Raw genomic sequence first — 20,332 nt, 5'->3', positions numbered from 1 at the left:
GGAGATGTTGCATGATGACATGACCCCATCCAGCTCTTAGGATGGAGGGAGTGTCTCCCAGCTATGTGCAGTTGTATATTGACCTCTCTTTATACACCCCGCTGACTGAGGTTATCAGTTTCCAGTGTGCTCCTTGAGGAATTCCTCTGATATGACTCGTGCTGAATCAGAGGAGCACAGGAAGTCTGTGAAGCAACATGATGAAGATTTATCATTTAAAAATGTATATTTGCTTTTCACTTGCTTTTAGTAAAGAAACAGTCAATAACTCATCGTGGTCATTATATCTTTCCTTTTAACGGCTTTTAGCTCTTCCAGTTTAAAGAGAAATGTGTATTCAGACCAGTGAGCCGTTGAATATATATTATCCCAAAAATACATGACAGAAGAAGATATCAAATACATGACAAAAAAAGTGTTTGCTTTAATGCTTTGTCATCCTACAAACTGTGTGAAAATCTGTTTCAAAAATGTCATCAACAAAATGATGTTTTACATTCTCTGTATGACACTTCAGGTGAAGAACTCGTTTTTGAGAGCACAGTAAACAAATGATACAGTATCTTCACCATTTCAAGGCAACAGCTGAAGAGAGGCGTCAGGAACTGTGTTGAAATAAAAGCAGATCAAGAGAAAAACCCTTCTGGAATGGTAATAAATTCAGCAAATTACAATTATTACTTTTCCCTGTTGATCTTCCATTAACTTGTCCCAGTTCTTAGGGATGAGGCTTTGTTGGGGTTTACTTCTCAGTGTTTTAAACGTATAGCCACTGTAGGAAGGCACACTTAGTCACACATAAATCAGCTTTAAGCCTCGAGGCAGAAAATCATTACAGATCTGTTCTGGTCATAGTAAGCAATTGAGATCGATAAAGACAGACTTTAAGACACTATGACACTGGAGATAATGAAGGTCTTCATGGAATGGATGATGGGAAATAAGAAGGCGTTTCCTGAGCCTCTCTTCACAGCATCGTGTTGGTAAGTCTGACTCGCTGCAGGACCACTTAGATGTCAATTTCGAATTGTGAGTCATCACCTGGACAAAAAAAAGAAGAAAGAAATATTTTATAAAGTGAAAACATGTTTTTCTACATTTCATTACGCCTTCAACAGTTGCATATCATATTTAAATCGTAAGTAATAAGTAATCATAAGTAATATTTCAGGGAGACTTGAGGACTTAATCACTAGCTGGTAAAATATTGTTCAATAACATCTGGCAGTAAACATTGCAAGAGTGCACTAAAGGGTGACTGATACCCAAAGAAGCAATGAAGCATGTTTAATTTGTTCAGTTATGACCCACAGCAACGTCTTGTGTCAGTGACCGTTAATCCAGTCAAGAATGAAAAGAAAAACACAAATAAATAAGGAACCACATCAGGAAACGCATCGGGCCGTAGCTGGATTCCAGACCTCTGAAACGCCGCCCATGTCTTAAATTTATATCAGCAATTAAATTAGGTCTGGTGGTGTGCTCAATGGAGAAGCAACCGATCCAATCAGAGCTCGGTCGGCGGAGTTCAGAATGTAGAAGTCTTCTTCTTGAAAAATGGCCAAGAAAATGTTGACAAGCGTCCATGAGATCGATGCAGCCGTTCAGGTTGCTGCCAGCCGACTTCAAGAAATAGCAGTTCTAAAAATCTACATATTTAAAATCAGAACAGTTCCTTGCAACCTGCAACCTCAGCTTCTGTATCAAATGAAAATGATGTTGACAGGACGGATACACATTAAGCTACCGACTGGTTGAGGCGGAAATACACTCAACAGAAATCAGCTGAAATGACATCCTTGTATCTTGTGTTGAAACCTCAAGCCATCATGGCAGCTGTGTGAGATAGTGATACACATGAACATAACTGAGGTGGAGGATCCATCAGTGCTGTAGTTTTTAATGGCTACACGAGTATGCATCTGACTATAGCTCTGGCTCCTGCCCTCAATATGCAGGGGCATCCCTGTGATGTTTGTCTGAGGTGTGAACAAACCAGTGTTGCTGCTGTCAGGTGCAGTGACGTTGTTCGGTAGTTCTCCGTTATGGGCCTTCTCATCGGTGTCCTTGGAGGGAGGACTGGTCACCCCTGGAATTTTGGGCAGACCGCGCGGAGGAGTCTTGGCCACCGGAGAGCTGCGACACCCCAGCAGGAACTTTCGGTCGTAGATGATTCTGGTACCTTGAGTGTGAAGAGGAAGGAAAAGAGAATGATGAATATCAGACATGGAGCGCTGACTCAGTTCAGACAGAGTACTTAGATCACACATGCATTAGTGGCTCAGTCATCCATCCATCATATTCACGCAGGTTCCACCGTGACACTTCTCACCATTGCTCTGCTGAATAGCCATATTGCCGTATTGTTAATGCTATTTAAATGTAATGGTCCCGTCTATTTTTCTTTCCATCAAATCTAACCATATAACCAGCTATAAATTGTCAATTCCTTGATGCAAGAGTCTTCTGATTGAAAAGGAGTAAATAAAAATAAAAATAGTTTGGAATAATAAACTGGAGTGTTTGCAAAAAACTGACATATGTATTCTTTAATATCCACCCATATATTGTACCAACAACGTGTATAAATCAAACCTTTATAATATTTAATGTAGTTCCAGTAGTAGCACTGGTAAAAGTTTAAACTGAAATGCATCCTAAAATGGATAAAACTTCAATTGGATCACTTGTTAGGTCATATTGGGTTTGTACATCAGCTGTGCATTCATACATAACATAAACACACAACCCGCGAGGGAGGTGCTCATGACACCACATGACCAATGAGAACCAATCCAAAGATGGCAACGTATTACTGTTAATAGTATGTTTACCGCGATTTGATGCGCTACATATAAAGCAAAACGTGTGTATAAAACGTCAAACTGATCATCATGGAGCACAGGCTCAAACTGGAAAGAACCAATCACAGCTTTAGTTGTCCGTGACGTAGTGACGTATGATCAGTACGAGCTTCATTAGCAGCAGAGGACACATGGGTGTCGCTAACAGTCAAAGATCAGCTGACAAAACCCACAAACACCATAAAACGCCTCATGTAATGACAAAGCAGCGATGTATGAGTTTATACCACCCACCTGCCTTGGATCACATTTACCGTTTTACCGAGTCAGTAGTATTTCTTCTTTTGTCTCCTCTGTTATCAACCCAACACTTGCTAGCTACCGTTAGCAGCTAGCTTAAGCAGAGCTAGCAGCTGGTTCTGCACAGTGGCATTTGACAGCAACCGACCTCATGGAGTTATTAGCATGAGCGTTTCCTGCACTCACCGACAATAGCGCCGTTTAGTTGATACTAGTATAAGTCATATATGACGGTGGGTAACGGGACATCTCTTCGGCACACATAGGTCAATATAATGTATAACTACGCACCACCCGGGGTCGTGCTGAACAGGGTGCCACCGGGAGTAGTGGAGTAGTCCAGGGGCATGTGCGCCGCATCGTTGATGGTCACCCTCCTGGTCGACGGGATGTCCGTGGCAGTGGTCTTCTTGCAGTCAGTGGACATCTTGTCTGAACTATATTACACTAAAACTGGCTAAACGAACAGTATGAAACAGGCAAAAAGTCTTGGTTTTACAAAATAACAAAGCCACACCGCGCCTGTTTTGCTCAACAGAATGCACACTTTCGCATAAATAAAAATAAATACCTCTTTTTTACAAGTGCAAATGATGAAATGTATCTAAATTCGTCACATTACAACACGCAGTCTCACATACAAAGTGTTCAGGTTCTGTCTTTAAAAGGACCTGAGCACTCGTTTCTCTGCTTCCACTCACTCTCTACATGCACACAAAACAACACGCAGACAGGCTGCAGGGGAATGCTCCAGACTCGAGGTGGACACAACCAACGTATTGCGCCCCCTACTGACATACAATGCCTGTGCAATGGCTGTACAACTCGTATTCATATTATATCTTAATAGATCCAGAACTTCCTCTGACCTTGTTAGATGAACTACAACCAGTTTAATTATAACCGTAACCTGTGGCATACACAAGCAATAGCTGCTGGTTTTGCAGGACTGAATTTATTCAATGGATATTAAAAATGGAATCTTACCTTCTTTTCCTTTTCTATACAGTCAAACAGGGTTTAGCCACTGGTGGACTCATTGTCTATTTATATGTTTGCGTTTGCAGAGTTTCAAAGAGACCATTATGTTAAACATTCAGTACTTTGGTGCGAGTCGAATAAGATGTAATCATTTTCATAACAGCACTATACAGGAAGAGGCCCGAGGCAATTCAGCATGTTTATAATACTTGGTTTGTTCGAAACTACGGAGTGATCATCATCACTTGTATCACGTGCAAGTGTCTCACACAAAAGTATACACACTATACACAAAGACATTTCATTTCTTTATTAATTTTGTAAATGTTGAGCTGGTGTACAGAGTAAATTGTCAATAGATGTCCTCGGATTTGATTGGATTAAAAGGCTTTTACATGTATATTTTAAATTCATGTTTGAATCTCCATAACAATAAAAAAAAGCAAATAAAACAGGTTAAAATACCCACAAGAACCCTATTTTATCCCCAGGTTGCAGGCATTACCCAGAACTCAACAGTCTCTTGGTAGCTACAGCTGTATGATGCTAAAAGTACATCCATAACATAACTAGAATCCCAGTTGACAAGTAAGGGTGCATAGCATTCTAAGTAAATATATATATATTTTCATATATTTCATATATATATATATATATATATATATATATATATATAGCTTTTTATTTTAAAAACATTTTCTGTGCATGTGCGCAGTTGCATTCCTTAGTATTGAGTAATATGCTATTGCGTTAATAATGTCTTCAATCCATTCTAAAGGAATATACATGTGTTCTCTAGTTTTTGCAACAGTTAATATTTTTGCATGAACTTGGTGCATGGCATCATCTCAGTGGTCCCTCAGTGCAGGGCTGTACATTGTTCATTATTGTGATGTAACCACTCCTCCCTCTGCTTGCACTTAGTTGGACTCCTCCTTTCAAACCGCATTCAAACTGTCACCATGTGGAAGCCTTAGAATTGGCTCAGTCCAATATTTGGTAAAGGGGGCAGAAATAGATTAGGGTTGTGTTGAGGAAAAATGCTTGTCATCTTGAAAGACTAGCCGTCGGAGCCACTAAGCCTCCCCACAATAATTCCTTCTAACTTCAAAGTGCTCCTTCTCATTGTCCTTTCATCAGACTCCAGCCCCGCTCCAACCCTGACATCAGCAGTGGATTTATAAACGGCCCCTGCTTCAGAAACCAACCCATGCATACCATAATTATGAGCCCTTAGAGAGCAAACCGTATGCTATGACATAAGTTGTACACAATTACACTACTGTGTAATCTTTTTAGACATCCAACTTTGTGTGGTTATTAAAAATATAATTAAGTAGAAATAATATCTGTGGAAGGGATATTTGTTAAAATATTCAAAACCCATTTGAGGCTTCTCTCTTTAAATGTTTCCTCTTACATGATTTCTATTTATGTTTGTAATGATGGTATTTAGTTGATACAACAGAGTGAACGCCCCACCGTCTACTGAAGTACAGAGCCAACACAGATGACTACTTTAGAACATGACTTACAGTATACCAAGACTTCATTCATCATCTCTGGCTGTGAAGCCAAACTAAAACAAAGACATATTGATGGGTGATTATTGCGTTCTTGTGACATATTTTTCCATAATAAAGTATTCAACGTCTAACATAATGTTTGAAATTAATGCATGTAGATAATTGATATCATGTGAGATGACACAATTATTGAGTTAAATCAAGTTTGAATTATAATCTGAGAGCCTCTGCTCTTTGTCCATTTGACATATATCACAACGTTGACATGTCCCAATATCCAGGACTGACAATTTGTGATATTTAAATCTCACGCAAACACACACACACACACACACACACACACACACACACACACACACACACACACACACACACACACACACACACACACACACACACACACACACACACACACACACACACACACACACACACACACACACACGGATTTCTTTCAAGATGCATATGAATGCCATTAATGTTTAAAAGCTAGACTAAACACACCTACATTCCCTGATGAGTAACAAAAACAGACATGGGGGATGGCTGGTATGAGGGCATACCACTATTTGCCCAATCTTGGCGTAAAACATAATATCAATTTTTTTCCAGACAAAGCAAAGTGATGAAAAGTGGGATACTAATGTACTGACATCATTTCTGAGTGGAGTGAGGAGTAGCCTAAAGCTGTGATTAACTAATTGAAAGCCCGAGCTGAGGAAGAATATGATCTATGATTCTAAACCCCCCCTCTCTCTCCCTCACAAACACACACACTCAAACACATTCACACAAACAATCCTTTCCTTTTGTAAGCAATTATTGCTTCTTCTGAAGTACAGTTAAGACAGTAAATCATGACAAATAAAGACGAAACACTAAAGAAAGGAGTGGAACAAGATACAGGCTTCAGGAAGGGTCCGGCTCACAGTTGCGGGTCAGTATTACAGTTTCTCATCACAGTGATTGGTGACTGACTGTCTTTGCTACACTCCAAACAATTTCCAAGGAGACAAACATCAAAGCTCAACACGTCCTCGACCCTCGGCACGACACTTTCCTTTCTCCAGCTGACTCTTCACCTTTTACCCAGTCATACCAGTGCTACATTATTACCAGCATTTCAGTTACTGCACTCTCATCAAGTGACATCTTCTGGTGGTGGTGAGACAGTCTATAACTGCACCTTATGTGGGGTGGTGTCATATACTGTATATACACTATGAGGTCAAACAGACACTGCTACGAGCTGACGGTGAGATCCTGCCCCCTGCTGGAGGTGGACAGGACTGCTACATCTACTCTGAGAGGCTGACTGGAGGAGTGAGGAGGGGGTGAGAAGCAGGAGGTAGGGCGATAACGGCAAGATTGAAGGTGAGGGCATTGGGTTTTTGGCTCAGACAGACATCTGATTAACAGAAACCTCACAAGGACATACGGCACACTGGGGACAAGAAAATGCGGAGGAGTGGGATGGTAGAGTAGGTTAATCTCTCTTGATAATGTGTCACTCATGTATGTCTTTGTCACCCCCTCCACAAGGCAAACCACTCTGAGGGAAGGTCAGGGAGGCAGGTTCACTGCAGAAACCTCCCTCCCAAAGCTCAAAAACCCACAGTACAGTAAATGACTTACACTATGTCTTCCCTCTACAGTTTGACGTGGCAAAAGCAAAGGCGGAAAGCACAGGAAAAGCACAAAGAAACAAACAACCTGACGCACAAAAATGTCGACATTTAAAAACAGGCAGAGCGACACAACAATTGCATGTTCTACCCACAAAGATCTCAAGATATATAGAATAATATATAGGTTCAGATCAAACGAACCAAACAAGAAAAACAAGGGGGAATTTCTTATGTACCTGAAACAGCAGCATCAGTGGCATGGCATAGGGATCTTATAACATAAACAACACACGTAACACACAGTCACGTAGAGCATTTTAGTGCATATGATATTATGTACAACACTGATATCCTTGGGGATAATTGTAGCTTTACTGGACTTTGAGAACACTGGGACAGGTTTAAAACTAGTTTGTGATGCTCTTAGCTGGAAGAGTGTGGCAAGGAGGAAAGGAGTAACCCGTTGCCTAGAGATTATGTAATCCTCAGTATTTTATTCTCCCCCTTTTCTTAAGTTTGACTGATAAACTTTTCCCTGTTGGTTTGGAAAACAGGCCAGTACCTTACATTGCATGCCTGTCCCATACAGCAGTGTGTCCTCCCCATCCCTCCCCACCCTTTGACCCACCCTTATATTCCCTCAGTTTTTTTTCGTAGATAAAGACAGGCCATGCGGCAGCAGTCACTCATGCTGATACATATAACAGGAAGCACGTTTTGGTTGCTAGTTTTTTGTTTTTGTTTGTGTTTTTGTTTTATATGAAATCATGCTTCTAGCGTAGTAGTAGATGTTTTTTTTTCAACGGTTTCTTTAAAAAAAAAAAAAGGTAATAAAAACTACAAGTGAATCCATATCCTTCTCTTCCGGTGCGTGCTGATAGTAGGCATAGCCGCTATGGTTGTCATGGCGTTGCCGTTCATTTCTGTCTGTCTGCCTTTTTTTTTATGTGTTCCTCCTCCTGTCAACTGCTGCTGGTCATGTGTCCATGTAGGATGGTTTCGGTGAAGGGGTTGAATCCTGTGGAGAACTCTGTGGAGAGACGGAAACACGCCGAATCAGCCACAACTCATCAGCAATCTACAGAGCAGGTGACATGCAAGCGGCAGTAAGTCAATGCAAATATGATTATATGCCATCTTTCCCTACAATTTAAGCTCATATATCACCTAAATGCCTTTCTTATTCTGATCAGTCTTTGCAACACTCAAACACTAAAACGGCACATTAGTTCTGCAGAAGCATTCAAGCAAAAATGGTTGGCAAAAGTGGTTCAAAATTCAGTAGTGAGTCGCTTGAAATATCAGTAATCTCAGGAATGTCAAGGCCTTTACGTTAGAAAGGGCAAGTCACACGTGCACACTCACATACATACACACACACACACGCACACACACACACACACACACACACAAGCGCACACACACACACACACACTGCAGTGGCTCCAGATAGCAATACCCAGGACAACTGGCCTTACAGCTTTGACCTTGAGAGCTGTCACTTTACAAGATCCTTTTTAGTTGGTTGTTTTGCTGAGTGCACACTGTGCCAACCCTTTTTCCAGCGAGTCACAACATGCATAAAGAAATGAATTGACTTGACTTAACTTTAAGCAAAACAATAATGATCTATTTGCATTGAACTAGTGTTGTTCGTCTGTATGGCATTATATTTAGTGCACAGAAACATAATTTTAAGGAATAATTTAATTTAAGCAAACAAAAATGTATTCTGTGCCCAATGCATTTAGTTGCATGTTTGCTATTACTCACAAATATAACTCCATACATCTGAAGTTAACATGACAAAGCATTTAGCAGCAGGCGAGCCATTTCTATTATTAAGATTGTAAAACTGGAAGAAATAGATATTTGAAAAGAAAATGACTGGTATCACCTCTGCATTAATGCTGACTGAAACTCTGTATATCAAAATCAATTCTATATTAGACAGATTTAACAGATTTCCCATTGAATGTCCCCATTTTTTGAGACTTTCATTGTATTATTTTATTAAATGATTGAATCTTAACAATTTGTTAAACTGAAGTTTCATTTTTCTGTGCCAGCATCACATTACATGTCATTAGTATTGAATTAAAGGTACATTCAGATGCATTTAATCCAGAGAGACTGGATTAAATGGTCTAGCCCACAGGTCAGACGAGGCGCTGTGGGTCAGTCCCGTACCTGCAGGGACGCAGCACTCAGTCTGCCTCACTGCTTAACTCTCCGTAGACTGGCACATTTCACTATCTGAGCACCTTTCTTCACATCCACAGTATCGGGCTACATCAGGGGGGAAGGGATTGGCAGCAGAAGAGGTGCAAGGATTGAGAAGAGGTGGGAAAACAGGAGCCGAACAAGAGGTTGATGGAACATTAGTAAGGGAGAGTGAAATAAACGAGACGGGGCAGGAAGAACAAGATGAGGAAGGGAAACAGAAATGGAGCAATAGAGAAAGGAAATAGTGCCACAAGACAAGAAAGGACAGAAAAACAACAGATATGAGATGAAATGTGAGAAACAAATAAGTGAAGGGAGAGGAAAGAGGGAGGGGAAGGGGGGGGGGGGAGAAAGAAATTATGCATAAACAGTCAAGCAAGGACAGAAAAGATGAGTGGCAGTTGGAAAGACAGTTGAAGATAAGTAAAGAGCGCATCAGAGGCATCGACAGTCTTTTGGGATTCAGAGTAGGTCAGATAATAATAAAAATATATTTTTGATTTCCTGATATTCAGGTGGATGGGATTTGACCACATTAAGACAATACACAAAGTGACACCCTAATATTCTGAAGTGTCCCAATGTGTTAAACCCCAATCCTCTGCTACTTCCTGCAGGTAAAGTAAACAAAAGGTAAAAGATAGTAAATAATATTTGACCCAGCTCTGATTCAGAGTCTTGCAGGTTTGAGTGATACAGAACACAGTCACAGTTGAAGGACTATCAACTTTAATGAAGGCAGAAAAGACAAGAGTCAGCCATTGAGATAATTGATAGGGACAGAATGAAAATATAGCCACACACAAGGAGCCACAATCAATTCATTCAGTCATTAATATGCAAGAAACAAACGATGATAAGTTTGGTTGCTGCTTAGTGATGACTAAAATGATGAGACCCCTGAATAGGCCGGTGAACTGTGAGCAATAACAGCACCAGAGCTAAGTGGACTCATTTGTTCCTCCTGCATGCAGAAGAATAATTTTCAGGTGGAGATTAATGTGACAGAAGGTCAGTAATCAACCAATTTAACCAACCAAACTTTGCACTCAATCCTCGCTAGTGATTTAGGGCTGACACAATAAAACAGGGCTATTGCTTCTAAGATAATGAGGACACACACACACACACACACACAAACTGTCCTCAGCCTGTCGTACTGAAGCTGCTGCAGGTTTAGCTACTCAAAGACTGCCGGGATATGCCCGGGAAAGCCATGATGATATGACCCTTTCAAGCTCACTGCAGCACAGAGTCCCTTGTTCACTATGAACTAGCTGCTACATGGATTTCAATCAAACAGGCCCTGATCAGATGGTCAGCTGTCTGCAGATCAGAAGCCCACCTTGCTGCTGTCCCGGCCCAGGATGGCGTAGCTCATGAACTGCTCAGCATCAACCTCCAGCTCGTTGGCATCCTGCAGAGAACCCTCCAGGCTCACCTCCTGAACACCCTCCTCACCTGAACCCTTCCCTCTGCGCACAACCTTACGCACAATCTATCACGTACACACATGTACAAAAGAGGGTGGGAGAGAGTAATGGATGGAGGCAGAGAGTGGGAATAAGGCAGTGAAAAGACAGAGTTGGTGAAATATAAAAGAACTAATATAAAAAGAATATCTATTTTTGGGGGACATTCAGTGTATCCATTGCGTAATGTATCATATGTGAATAACTTTGATTATTAGTTTAATAATAATTCTGTGGAGAGACGGTGAATGAGTATTATAACACTGTCATAAGTGAAAACAATCACCGGACCCCAGTTTAAGAATACAGTTTAAAAACATCTTTCAGTGGCTGACCTTTTTTGTGACGATGTTTCCATGTTCATCGGTAAACTGTTCCTCGCTTACATGCTCCCCAGGAACATCTTCAACTTCATCGCCCTGCGGACAGAAAACAAGATATGATTTCCTGAAGTGTAAAAAGTTAAGTAAACTCAAGAGTAAATGATGGTCCTAATGCATGTTAAAATAGCTGTCACTGCAGTGTAATTACTTGCACACCATGAACCCCTCCACTTATTGGAAAGACAGAGAAGCAGATGAACAACAGATGGGTGAGAGGTTAGCGTGTTGTTTGCGGAAGCATGTGCATCCAACAGTTGGGATTCTCCGAGTTTCTTAGCGACATTTATAATTACTGTTGATGAGGGTCATGAGAATGCTGTTATAGCTCCTAATAATTTGCAGCGTGTCACAGAGCTATTTATAAGCTCAAAGACAGCCGGAATGCGAGGACGAGGGCCAGTCCAGCCCGTGTAGACCTGAATAAAACTTGTCAACACACGTGTTAGCATTGACAGAGTCTGAGATCCAGGAGGAAGAGTCCATGAGGCGAGAAGATACATTTAGCCACATTTTCACAGCAATTTGATGATCATTTAAACTAAATTATTATTTCTGTATTGATTGAAATCAGTTTTTGTCATTGTCATACACTTTGTCCTAAGTTAATCCTCACTGCCACTTTTATCACACAACCCTGTCAAATCATTTACCCATATCAACACAAACCTACATCACTACAAGCATACCGCTTCCTTCACCCTTTAACCAAACAGTATTTTCTCTATCTCTTTCCTGCCTGTTAATCCTGTCTTCAAATTTCTGCTCGACGGTCCTCTGCCCCTCTCTCTGTACCTTAAGGATGACTCTGCGGCGGACCACTCTGGTGGTGACGTTCTCTTCTTCATCAGCCACTCCCTCGACCTCACCGAGCTCACGATCCAGCTGAGCGTGTATGTAGGTGAGCACGGACCGCACGGAGCCGCTGGCTATGTGGAGGACATTCTGACAGCTGATGACCAGGAAGGCCAGCAGCACGAAGCTGAAGAGGAGTTCTGTCACCAGGGCCCACATCAACCCAGCAAATTAACACAGCACCACACGATAATACACTCCCTCAGCCTTCAGTGGCTCCTGTTTCCAATGCAGCGCCTCTCTCAGCTGGGGGAAAAAGGCAACAGCTGCAGCCTTCTGTCACTGATACAGTTTGCAGTTTGTTTCTTTATCTTTCAGTTCCTGTCCGTCCTCCTTTAGCCGGGGCAGTGGGCCCTTTCCTCAGGTCTTTATTCCTTCTTCTTCCCACGGTCAGGTCAGGAGTACCCACTCAATGACATCAATTCCAAGCAAAAGCAACCTTGGGAGGCTTCTATTCCCACCTCTCTCTCTTTCTGACCATGTGATCTGAGGGCTTTAAATACCTTTGGCTTCTCCACTGTGGCTCTCTACGCTGTGGTAAGACCTCTAAGACACCTGTCCTCTGACTTCCTTCAATGATTTGAATTGCAAACTATTTTCACATCCACAAAGCCGAGTCGAAACATGACAGCAACAATTATCTCTATGCAGACACAGTTATGCAGCACTGCAGCACACTAAAAGTTAAAGTGTGACTGAGCCAAACAAAAGGGCTCTTTTCTCACCAGCGTAAACTCTATCAAAGGCTCTAAAAACTGTCTATTTCTGCTCCCTTACAGTTTCACGGCTGACATTGTCCTGTACAGTGTGGTGTAGTGACGTGATGCCAGAAAGTTAACACGTAGAAATTATTGAGGTGTGGTGGGGGTGGGGGGTAATGTAACATGAGCGGGACAGTGAGAATGCTTGCTATATCTGTCCGGACTGTTTGTGCCCATTTTGGGCCCTAGACTCTGTGTGTGTGTGTGTGAGTGTGTGCGTGTGATTGCTGTATGTTTCTAGGACCTATTTAATAATCGTTGAAATAAATTAGTTGGCTTTGCATCACAACAGTTAAAGCCTATGCAACATTCATCATTATACAAAGTGTAATATCTGTACAACTGATTCGTTGTCATAAAGGACAAACGTCCCTCTTATTTTGCATGGAAGGAGCGACACACTCACCTGGCCCTTCAGCCGCACGTCGTCCCAGGCCCTCAGCTCTGGTACCCTGTGCGGGAAGCCCAAACCCTTCTCAAATGGCTGGGTACCTCTGAAGTGCCCCCGTAAGATCTCTGAGTGCCCCATGTCCCTCACAGGCTGAAGCAGGGCCTCCTGGGACACTCGTAACTGGTCTCCGTCCACAGCGTTACATACGGATGATATCATGGTGTCCATGGCCTGCCTGGGTTTAGCCTGACTGCCCACCCAGGCCTGCGTAGGATCAGTAACAGGGATCCACCCTGGGCCTGTCTGCTCCTGCATGTAGGAAAGGAAAGAGCCTGCACCCCCTCCGTTTCCACCATTTCCTGACCTGGAAGGGGAGAATGGATCAATGCGGTGGTGGTACACTGTACATGCTTCTCTCCAAGGAAAGTAAAACAACTCATCATTCCCCTTAGGGGTCACTTCCTCCCTAAGAAAAAATAACTCCAGTTCACCAGTGACATCCACTGACATGCAATAAAGATTAAGGAGATGTTAAAACAGATCTATTGTTTTGTTGGTGTGATTGTGACTTGTCACCTGAGAGGCAGACAGAGGTCCGACTCACCTGTCTCCGTTCCGGTCTGCAACACAGCTCAGACCAGGTGACTCACTCAGCCGAGCATACACCCTTTGCTGTCCTGCAACAAGAGAAAGCCCTTCCTCTGAGCCCGTCCCTCCTCCTCCTCTTCCTCCTCCTCCTCCAGCTCCATCTCCACCAGTCGTACTGGTGACTGCTGATACCTCCAAACTTGCACATGACCCCTGACAATTGTTCAGCCCGTTAAGATTGATCCCAGCGATGGTGCCCCCAAGCGAGGCTGGCGTGGCAGTGCTGAGTGAGTCAACGCCCATCTCTGAATCGTCTTCGGGAAGCTCAATGGAGCCACTCAGCACCCCACCCCCTCCACTGGCTGCGCTGGCCTGACTAGCCGGCCGACCCAGACTTCCATACGGCAGCCCCAGAAGACCTTCTGAATCGTCAGCATTGCTGCACTCAAGCGAGGAGTCCTCCACAGGTACCAGGGATGGGCTGTTGCCTGAGGGCCACACCTGCACATCAGACATCTCCATGAGGGTGTCTTCTTCTGTGGTGGCAATGGGTGCACAGTCCAGACTGGAGACTTCCTGCCAGTAAGGCTCAGCGCCCAGCGGGGAGGGCAGGCTGTACTGCATGGAGGCCGGTGAGAGAAGCTCTTCCTGCGCGAACCCATAACCTGGAGCGAGACAGAGAGAGGCACACTGACACCCGGCCCTCCGCCTCGCTCCCCACCTCACCCCCACAGCACCGGGACCCCGGGAGGGGGTAAGTGCCCCTGCCCAGGGGGGGGGGGGGGGGGGGGGGGGGGGGGGGGGGGAGTAGAGGAGGCTGAAGGAACAAATGGGGAAGGAGAGAGAGGGGGAGGGGGGGGGGCAAGACAATAGGAGCTAGAATAAAGGTGCAAGGAGCTTAAGACAAGAGAGCAAAGGCAGCTTTAAGAAGAGGGTTTGTCAAGCTCGATCAGCCAGCGCTGACTGTGAGAGCAGCAGCGGCAGCAGCAGCAGACACAGCCGGACGGACTGAGAGACTGTTTGGTTTGGACCCAGCAGTGACTGATGCTGCTCTGCCGGCTGCCACCTGCAGGGAGATGGACAGGAATTACTGCCTCTGCCCCCAACCTGGGGCTGGGACACACACACCTGTCCAGCAGGGACACACACTTAGTCACATATACACATGCCATAAACACACTCGCGCACTCTCAGTCTCATACCATCACACGTAAACACTCACACTCAGATATGCATGCATTCAAACCCACTCAAAAAACAGGCAGGTTAATATCGTTGTCAGGCTGGATGGCATGCACGCAGGCAATCTCATTCTCTCCTCACACACAAGTGCATACACACACACAAACACACAAACCAGCTCATTGCACACAGCTGCTTGCTCTCTCATTGACATTATTATAATGCAGTCAATATAAGACAGCTATATAAGACAGCTATATAAACATATAGTACTGCTGATATTTATGCAAACACATATACAGGAGTCTGTTGTGAAATTCACATGGTCTCAAACATAGATTTGAATGAGTATTTTAAGTCCAATTATATAAATTAGTAAAAACTGCACATTGTTAATGTGCTGTGGACTCAGGTCACTCCTTCAACTGTCTTGAAAACCCTCTGTAACGATTAATTTTTTGTAAAGGCAGACCTGGCATGATAGAGCACAATGTCATGGCAGCAGGAATGTTTTTTTAATTGAAATAATTACTTTATATTGCACAAAAAGAAAGATAACTACGTTGCAAAGAATGCACTTTTACTATACATATAATGTGCCTTGTATCCATCTTGATCATACGGAATGAATTACTCTATAAATGAAAAACTATCATGGAAAGTAGGTGAATAGTTTATGTAAAACTTTCAATGAATGGCAATGTAGGTAAAACAAAGTGCGAGTGACACCATGACTGTCACTCTACAGGGTGAGTTAACAGGAAGTACATTCCCCAGAGGATGAAATAGGAGATGTAATGCAGAGCACACAGTATGTAGATAAGAGCAAGACGAGGAGGCGGTTCACCTTCTGCATGAGAGAGAGAGAGAGGGAGAGACTGTGTGTGTATACTGTATAGTGATGAGGAAGATGTGCAGAGCTGCAGGATGTAACTTGATTCATGGTTGGCAATGCTGCTGTTGAGTACTGCTGAGAGTGCAGGATATATTTGTGACACCAAGCGGCCAGAAGGACCTCTTGTCCTACTTTCTGCTTTTTCTCTCAGCTGCTGTCAGTTGTCTATAGAAAATAGCAATCATAAATATATATATGTGTTTGTTTTTGTAATGTGCTGTCTCATGAAGTTAAAAGAGTTTTGACATCCATTGTTGATGAAATATCTTATTGTCCTAATTTAACAATGAAGATGATGAGTTAAGAGTTGAATATAAGTTTCAAATCCTCATTCCTTGTTTATTTGGGCTACAACAGAAAATATTGGGTAAGGTTCCTTTAGAGATTAGGGGCCACATTAACAAATGCTTGATTGTCCCTTGGATTCACTTTCAATGCTGCATTAAATCAGAGTACTATAAGCTGCAGCAAAAACATTTAGAGCTATAATAATAGCAATACAATCTAATAACAACAAGCTCTTTATTGAACTGATATGAACTGATTTCTTCAAACAAGTCTACTCTTTATATAATGAAGAAGACAAAGTCTGTTTTGACGTAAGTACCTACAAAAATGTATCTTGCAAGTAAATGAGGTGCAGGATCAGGTGTGTATTGGAAATATGGTGGAAGAGTGTGTGTTTATGAGTCAGCTTTCTGTGACACCACACAAACTACTACTAGTTTTTGTTTGCCATGAATTAGATCGTGAAATTGTTTGTCAGCCCTCTCTCTTCATGTTAGAAGATAATGCAGTGATGGTGAAAGAAAGAGAAAAAAATATATAGAAGGAATGTGGAAGTATGAAATATGAAAAATGATTGCCTGACCCCGCTGATTGGAAAAGACACAAATACAGAAAAACAAAGCAGCAAAGCTCACATAAAATACATGTAAAGGAAATATACTAATTTTGTCCATACTCTTAAACACTAATACACTGGTCAAATGTATATGGAGTACACAAAACACTTACAATATACAACTTAAAACACACAAAGACGCTCACACTGATACACTCACACAGACATTAAACAATAAGTAGAATTACATTTAGGGAAGGACCAATATCAAATTGACCCTCGTAGAACACTCACAAAGACATTAAAAACATATATTTACATTAAATAAGCCATCAGATGGACACAGTCTACATAGAATCCGTGACATACAAAACAACCACAACATTCATACATGAACAGAACAGACGCAAGTCACAGTTCACAAAAAAAGGGTTTGTGGCCTTTTTTACCCCCCTTGGGACGGATCACCGAGGAGGAAGAGACATATTGTAGGTCCATTCTCAGTATGCATGCCATGCACGAACGCGTCTGTTGGTCAGGCAGCATTAAGGGCCAATGCAGCGTTTGAGTCGTCATCTCCAACTAGCCAGTGCTACTCCTGCCCCTCATCCCAGTGTCTCCATGCAAACACAGGGGGAGATGAGCGATGATAGTCAGCCTCATGCACATGCAGACAGGCAGGAGGGCAGGGGAAGAAGGGATAGGAAAAAGAGAAAAGAAGAGCAGCAAGAGAGGAAGAGGAATATAAAATAGGGTGATGGTCACAGACAGAAACCGCGAGAGAGAGAGAGAGAGAGCGAGGGTCACCTCCCCCCTCCCAGTGGGTGCTGAGTACACAGTCTGTGTGAGGGGTATTGGTCACAGAGCGGACACTTAAAAAGGTGGGGTTTTCAAGAGCACAAAAAAAAAAAGAAAATGCACGACTAGTCGCAAAAAAAAAGAAGATAAAAGATAAAGATGTGGGTCAGAGGTCAACATGAAGTTGGCATGAGGTCAGAGTTCGGAGAGGAGTGAGAAGGAGGAAGAGTAGGACGGCTAGGCTGCAGATGACATGTCCAGAGAAACACAGAGAGAGGGACAGATTCACAGGGAATGAAAACAGGGCTCCCAAAAGGACATTCAACATTAGCCCTAAAGAGACTCAAACTACTCCCCATGCAGCCACGGGCAGAGAGAATTTAAATTTCCTCTTAAAAATGTCTAAAACAATAGGTTCTATCTATAATGATCTAATGTATATATTATCTTTCCTAAGCTGGAATTATCTTGAGCAAACTTGCGAAATGTGCTCACCTACAATAGAGGTGCACTACAGCTACGAAGGAACACGCATAAGTAAAATCCTACAGACAATGTTCTGACAAGAAGAGGGGAAGACTGCAGTATAACTGATTCCTCTACTCTCTAGCGAATATTCTGCCAGCTTGTTCTATAAAAGACTATTTCAATAATAATGATAATTAGTTTATGGAGGACTGAACCTGAATTAAAGGAGCAGTTCTACATTCGGGGATATACACTAATTTGTTTTTGTTGCAGAGGGTTAGATGAGAAGCAGCTCTCATATTTGTATGGTAAATATGAAGCTACCGCTAGCAGCCGTTTAGCTTAGCTTAGCATCAAGACTGAAAACAGCTAACCTGGCTCCATCCAAAGTTAAAACATTCACATACCAGCACCTCTTAAGTACACAAATGAACACAGTGACTACTCTTTCCATCTCCACTATAGGATTAAAACAGCTCGCCTGGACAGATACAGGCAAGCTGTTTCTGCCTGTTTCCAGTCTTAATGCTAAGCTAAGCTAAACAGCTGCTTGCGGGGGCAGTAGCTTCATATTTACCGTACAGACATGACAGTGGTATTGATCGTCTTCAGCAAGACAGAACATTTACATGTTTCCCAAAATGTCAAACTATTGGTATAATATTGAATGAATAAATTAATCTTTGAAAAAGATTAACTAAGTGAAAAATTAATGTATGTATTTAGTCCTTCACTGTCTACCACAATATTTATTTTGAAGATGAAGCCTGATGGGTTTTTTTTGATTCAACTGACCATTTGGTTCATTTACTCGTTGTATTTACTGCCTAAAAAGTCAGTTCTGGTCCACCACTTGGTCACTGTGCCGTTAGGACGTACTTAATCTGGATAGTAAATCTTTCTTCCTTTGGAGACCCGTCGCTGTGATCATTGCGTGATTACCAGAAGACACAATATTCAGGTATTCAAAGTGCCGCCACGTTTTTATGCAGAACGTCAAAGCAGGAACGGCCTTTGGGAGGCAGGTAGCCAGACAGATAGACAGACATGACAGATATATGGTTATCAGATTCACTGCAGCTGTGATCTGAACATCTCCCTTTTCACCCTTTGAGCCTCATGGTCGTATCTCTATGCATTGTTACATCTCTGAGTATTGCTCCAGTTTTCACAGAATAGGACCTGTCACCTGTCAGACTGACTCATCGTCTGCACTGGATACAGAGAGAAGAAGCCAGTCCAGTAAGATGGGGAGCTCACCAGTCCAGAGGTGAAAATGGAGTCAATAAGATGTACGGTATGCATGTGTGAAGGGAACCATGAGGGAAAGGAGTAAAAGACTGAGGACTGACAATTAGTAAGGAAGTCAGTTAAGCTAGGTTATACTTATAGTATGATCTACGTGGACTGATCATGTATGACGATATGTTGTTTTATAAACAAAATATCTCTCTAGAATGTAGCCCCTCTAACTTTTTAATGGGCGGAAAACTCTTAATATAGTCAAATACTGACTAATCTAATTATTTGACAAGAGAACACAAAATAACAACAATGACAGCAATAATAACTAATAAAGCTATTACTATTAATGCTAGGATACTTTACTTATATCTATGTGGAGTGTTTTGCTGAAAGGCTTTTCAGTAATGGGATGCAAACTATAATTCATCATTCAAATCATACTTTTTTGTATACTTCACTTTACTTCCCATCACATTGAATGAATACATGGTGAAATGTACGTATAACCAAAAGCACTACACAGGTTGTAGCACAGTAGGAGTGTCCTGAGTCCCTCTGCATGTTGCCTGGGCAAAGTCCTGCAAAAGTTTCACGTTTGTGGCACCTTTCATACACAACAGCATCCCGGCGGAATAAACAATAAAGATATGGGAACAACAGAGAGAATTCAGAGGGAAACACTTTGCCTTCAGCGGATTTTAGAGAGCGTGTAGGAATGTTTATTGGAAAGATGGCTCAGGGTCAAGGAAAAAGGGACATGGGGCAGGGGCTGCATTGTGGGATTTGGGGAGGGAACTTACCATTGGTCATACCAGGGGAGACGTTGTCGTTTCGACGTCTGCTGAAATCGCGGGAGCCTTGTCTGGTAGGCTGAGGCGGCTGAGGCGGCTGGCCCTCCAACATGTTGACTATGTCCATACGGTCAATACTTTTCAGAGCTGCGTACAAGCTCTCCACTGCAGGGAAGACGTGTGAAGGAGAGACACAA

The 20,332-nt window shown here is 42.5% G+C and overlaps 2 protein-coding genes across 2 annotated transcripts in view; both read right to left on the bottom strand.

The window, feature by feature from the left end:
• Positions 1-413: 413 nt before the first annotated feature.
• LOC306697745 (eukaryotic translation initiation factor 4E-binding protein 1-like) lies at positions 414-3,823 on the bottom strand. The gene is made up of 4 exons (XM_079161776.1): positions 3,676-3,823; positions 3,396-3,561; positions 1,997-2,182; positions 414-1,041 (listed from the first exon to the last, which is right to left on the bottom strand). Exons 2-4 carry the CDS (start codon positions 3,529-3,531, stop codon positions 1,010-1,012), a joined length of 354 nt encoding a protein of 117 aa, XP_079017902.1. The 5' UTR covers positions 3,532-3,561; positions 3,676-3,823; the 3' UTR covers positions 414-1,009.
• A 2,111-nt stretch (positions 3,824-5,934) lies between these two features.
• ank1a (ankyrin 1, erythrocytic a) overlaps positions 5,935-20,332 on the bottom strand; it is a gene marked incomplete at its 5' end in the record, with an annotated part of 82,608 nt that continues 68,210 nt past the window's right edge. Inside the window, 7 exons of the mRNA XM_079161667.1 lie at positions 5,935-8,269; positions 9,430-9,528; positions 10,811-10,963; positions 11,273-11,356; positions 13,340-13,688; positions 13,929-14,577; positions 20,145-20,300. Coding sequence (XP_079017793.1) covers positions 9,457-9,528; positions 10,811-10,963; positions 11,273-11,356; positions 13,340-13,688; positions 13,929-14,577; positions 20,145-20,300 — 1,463 coding nt within the window. The 3' untranslated portion in view covers positions 5,935-8,269; positions 9,430-9,456. The remainder of the gene's footprint in view (positions 8,270-9,429; positions 9,529-10,810; positions 10,964-11,272; positions 11,357-13,339; positions 13,689-13,928; positions 14,578-20,144; positions 20,301-20,332) is intronic.

Source organism: Pholis gunnellus, assembly GCF_910591455.1.
Source record: "Pholis gunnellus genome assembly, chromosome: 6".
In the NCBI taxonomy this organism is placed as follows: Eukaryota; Metazoa; Chordata; class Actinopteri; order Perciformes; family Pholidae; genus Pholis; species Pholis gunnellus.
This window is presented reverse-complemented; position numbering and strand designations above follow the sequence as displayed.

Excerpts from the sequence above, each read along its gene's own strand:
- LOC306697745 (XM_079161776.1), bottom strand. The coding sequence starts at position 3,531 with ATGTCCACTGACTGCAAGAAGACCACTGCCACGGACATCCCGTCGACC. Across the intron at positions 2,183-3,395 it reads GTTCAGCACGACCCCGGGTG|GTACCAGAATCATCTACGAC; the intron begins GTGCGTAGTTAT and ends TTCACACTCAAG. Across the intron at positions 1,042-1,996 it reads ACCTGACAGCAGCAACACTG|GTGATGACTCACAATTCGAA; the intron begins GTTTGTTCACAC and ends TTTTTTGTCCAG.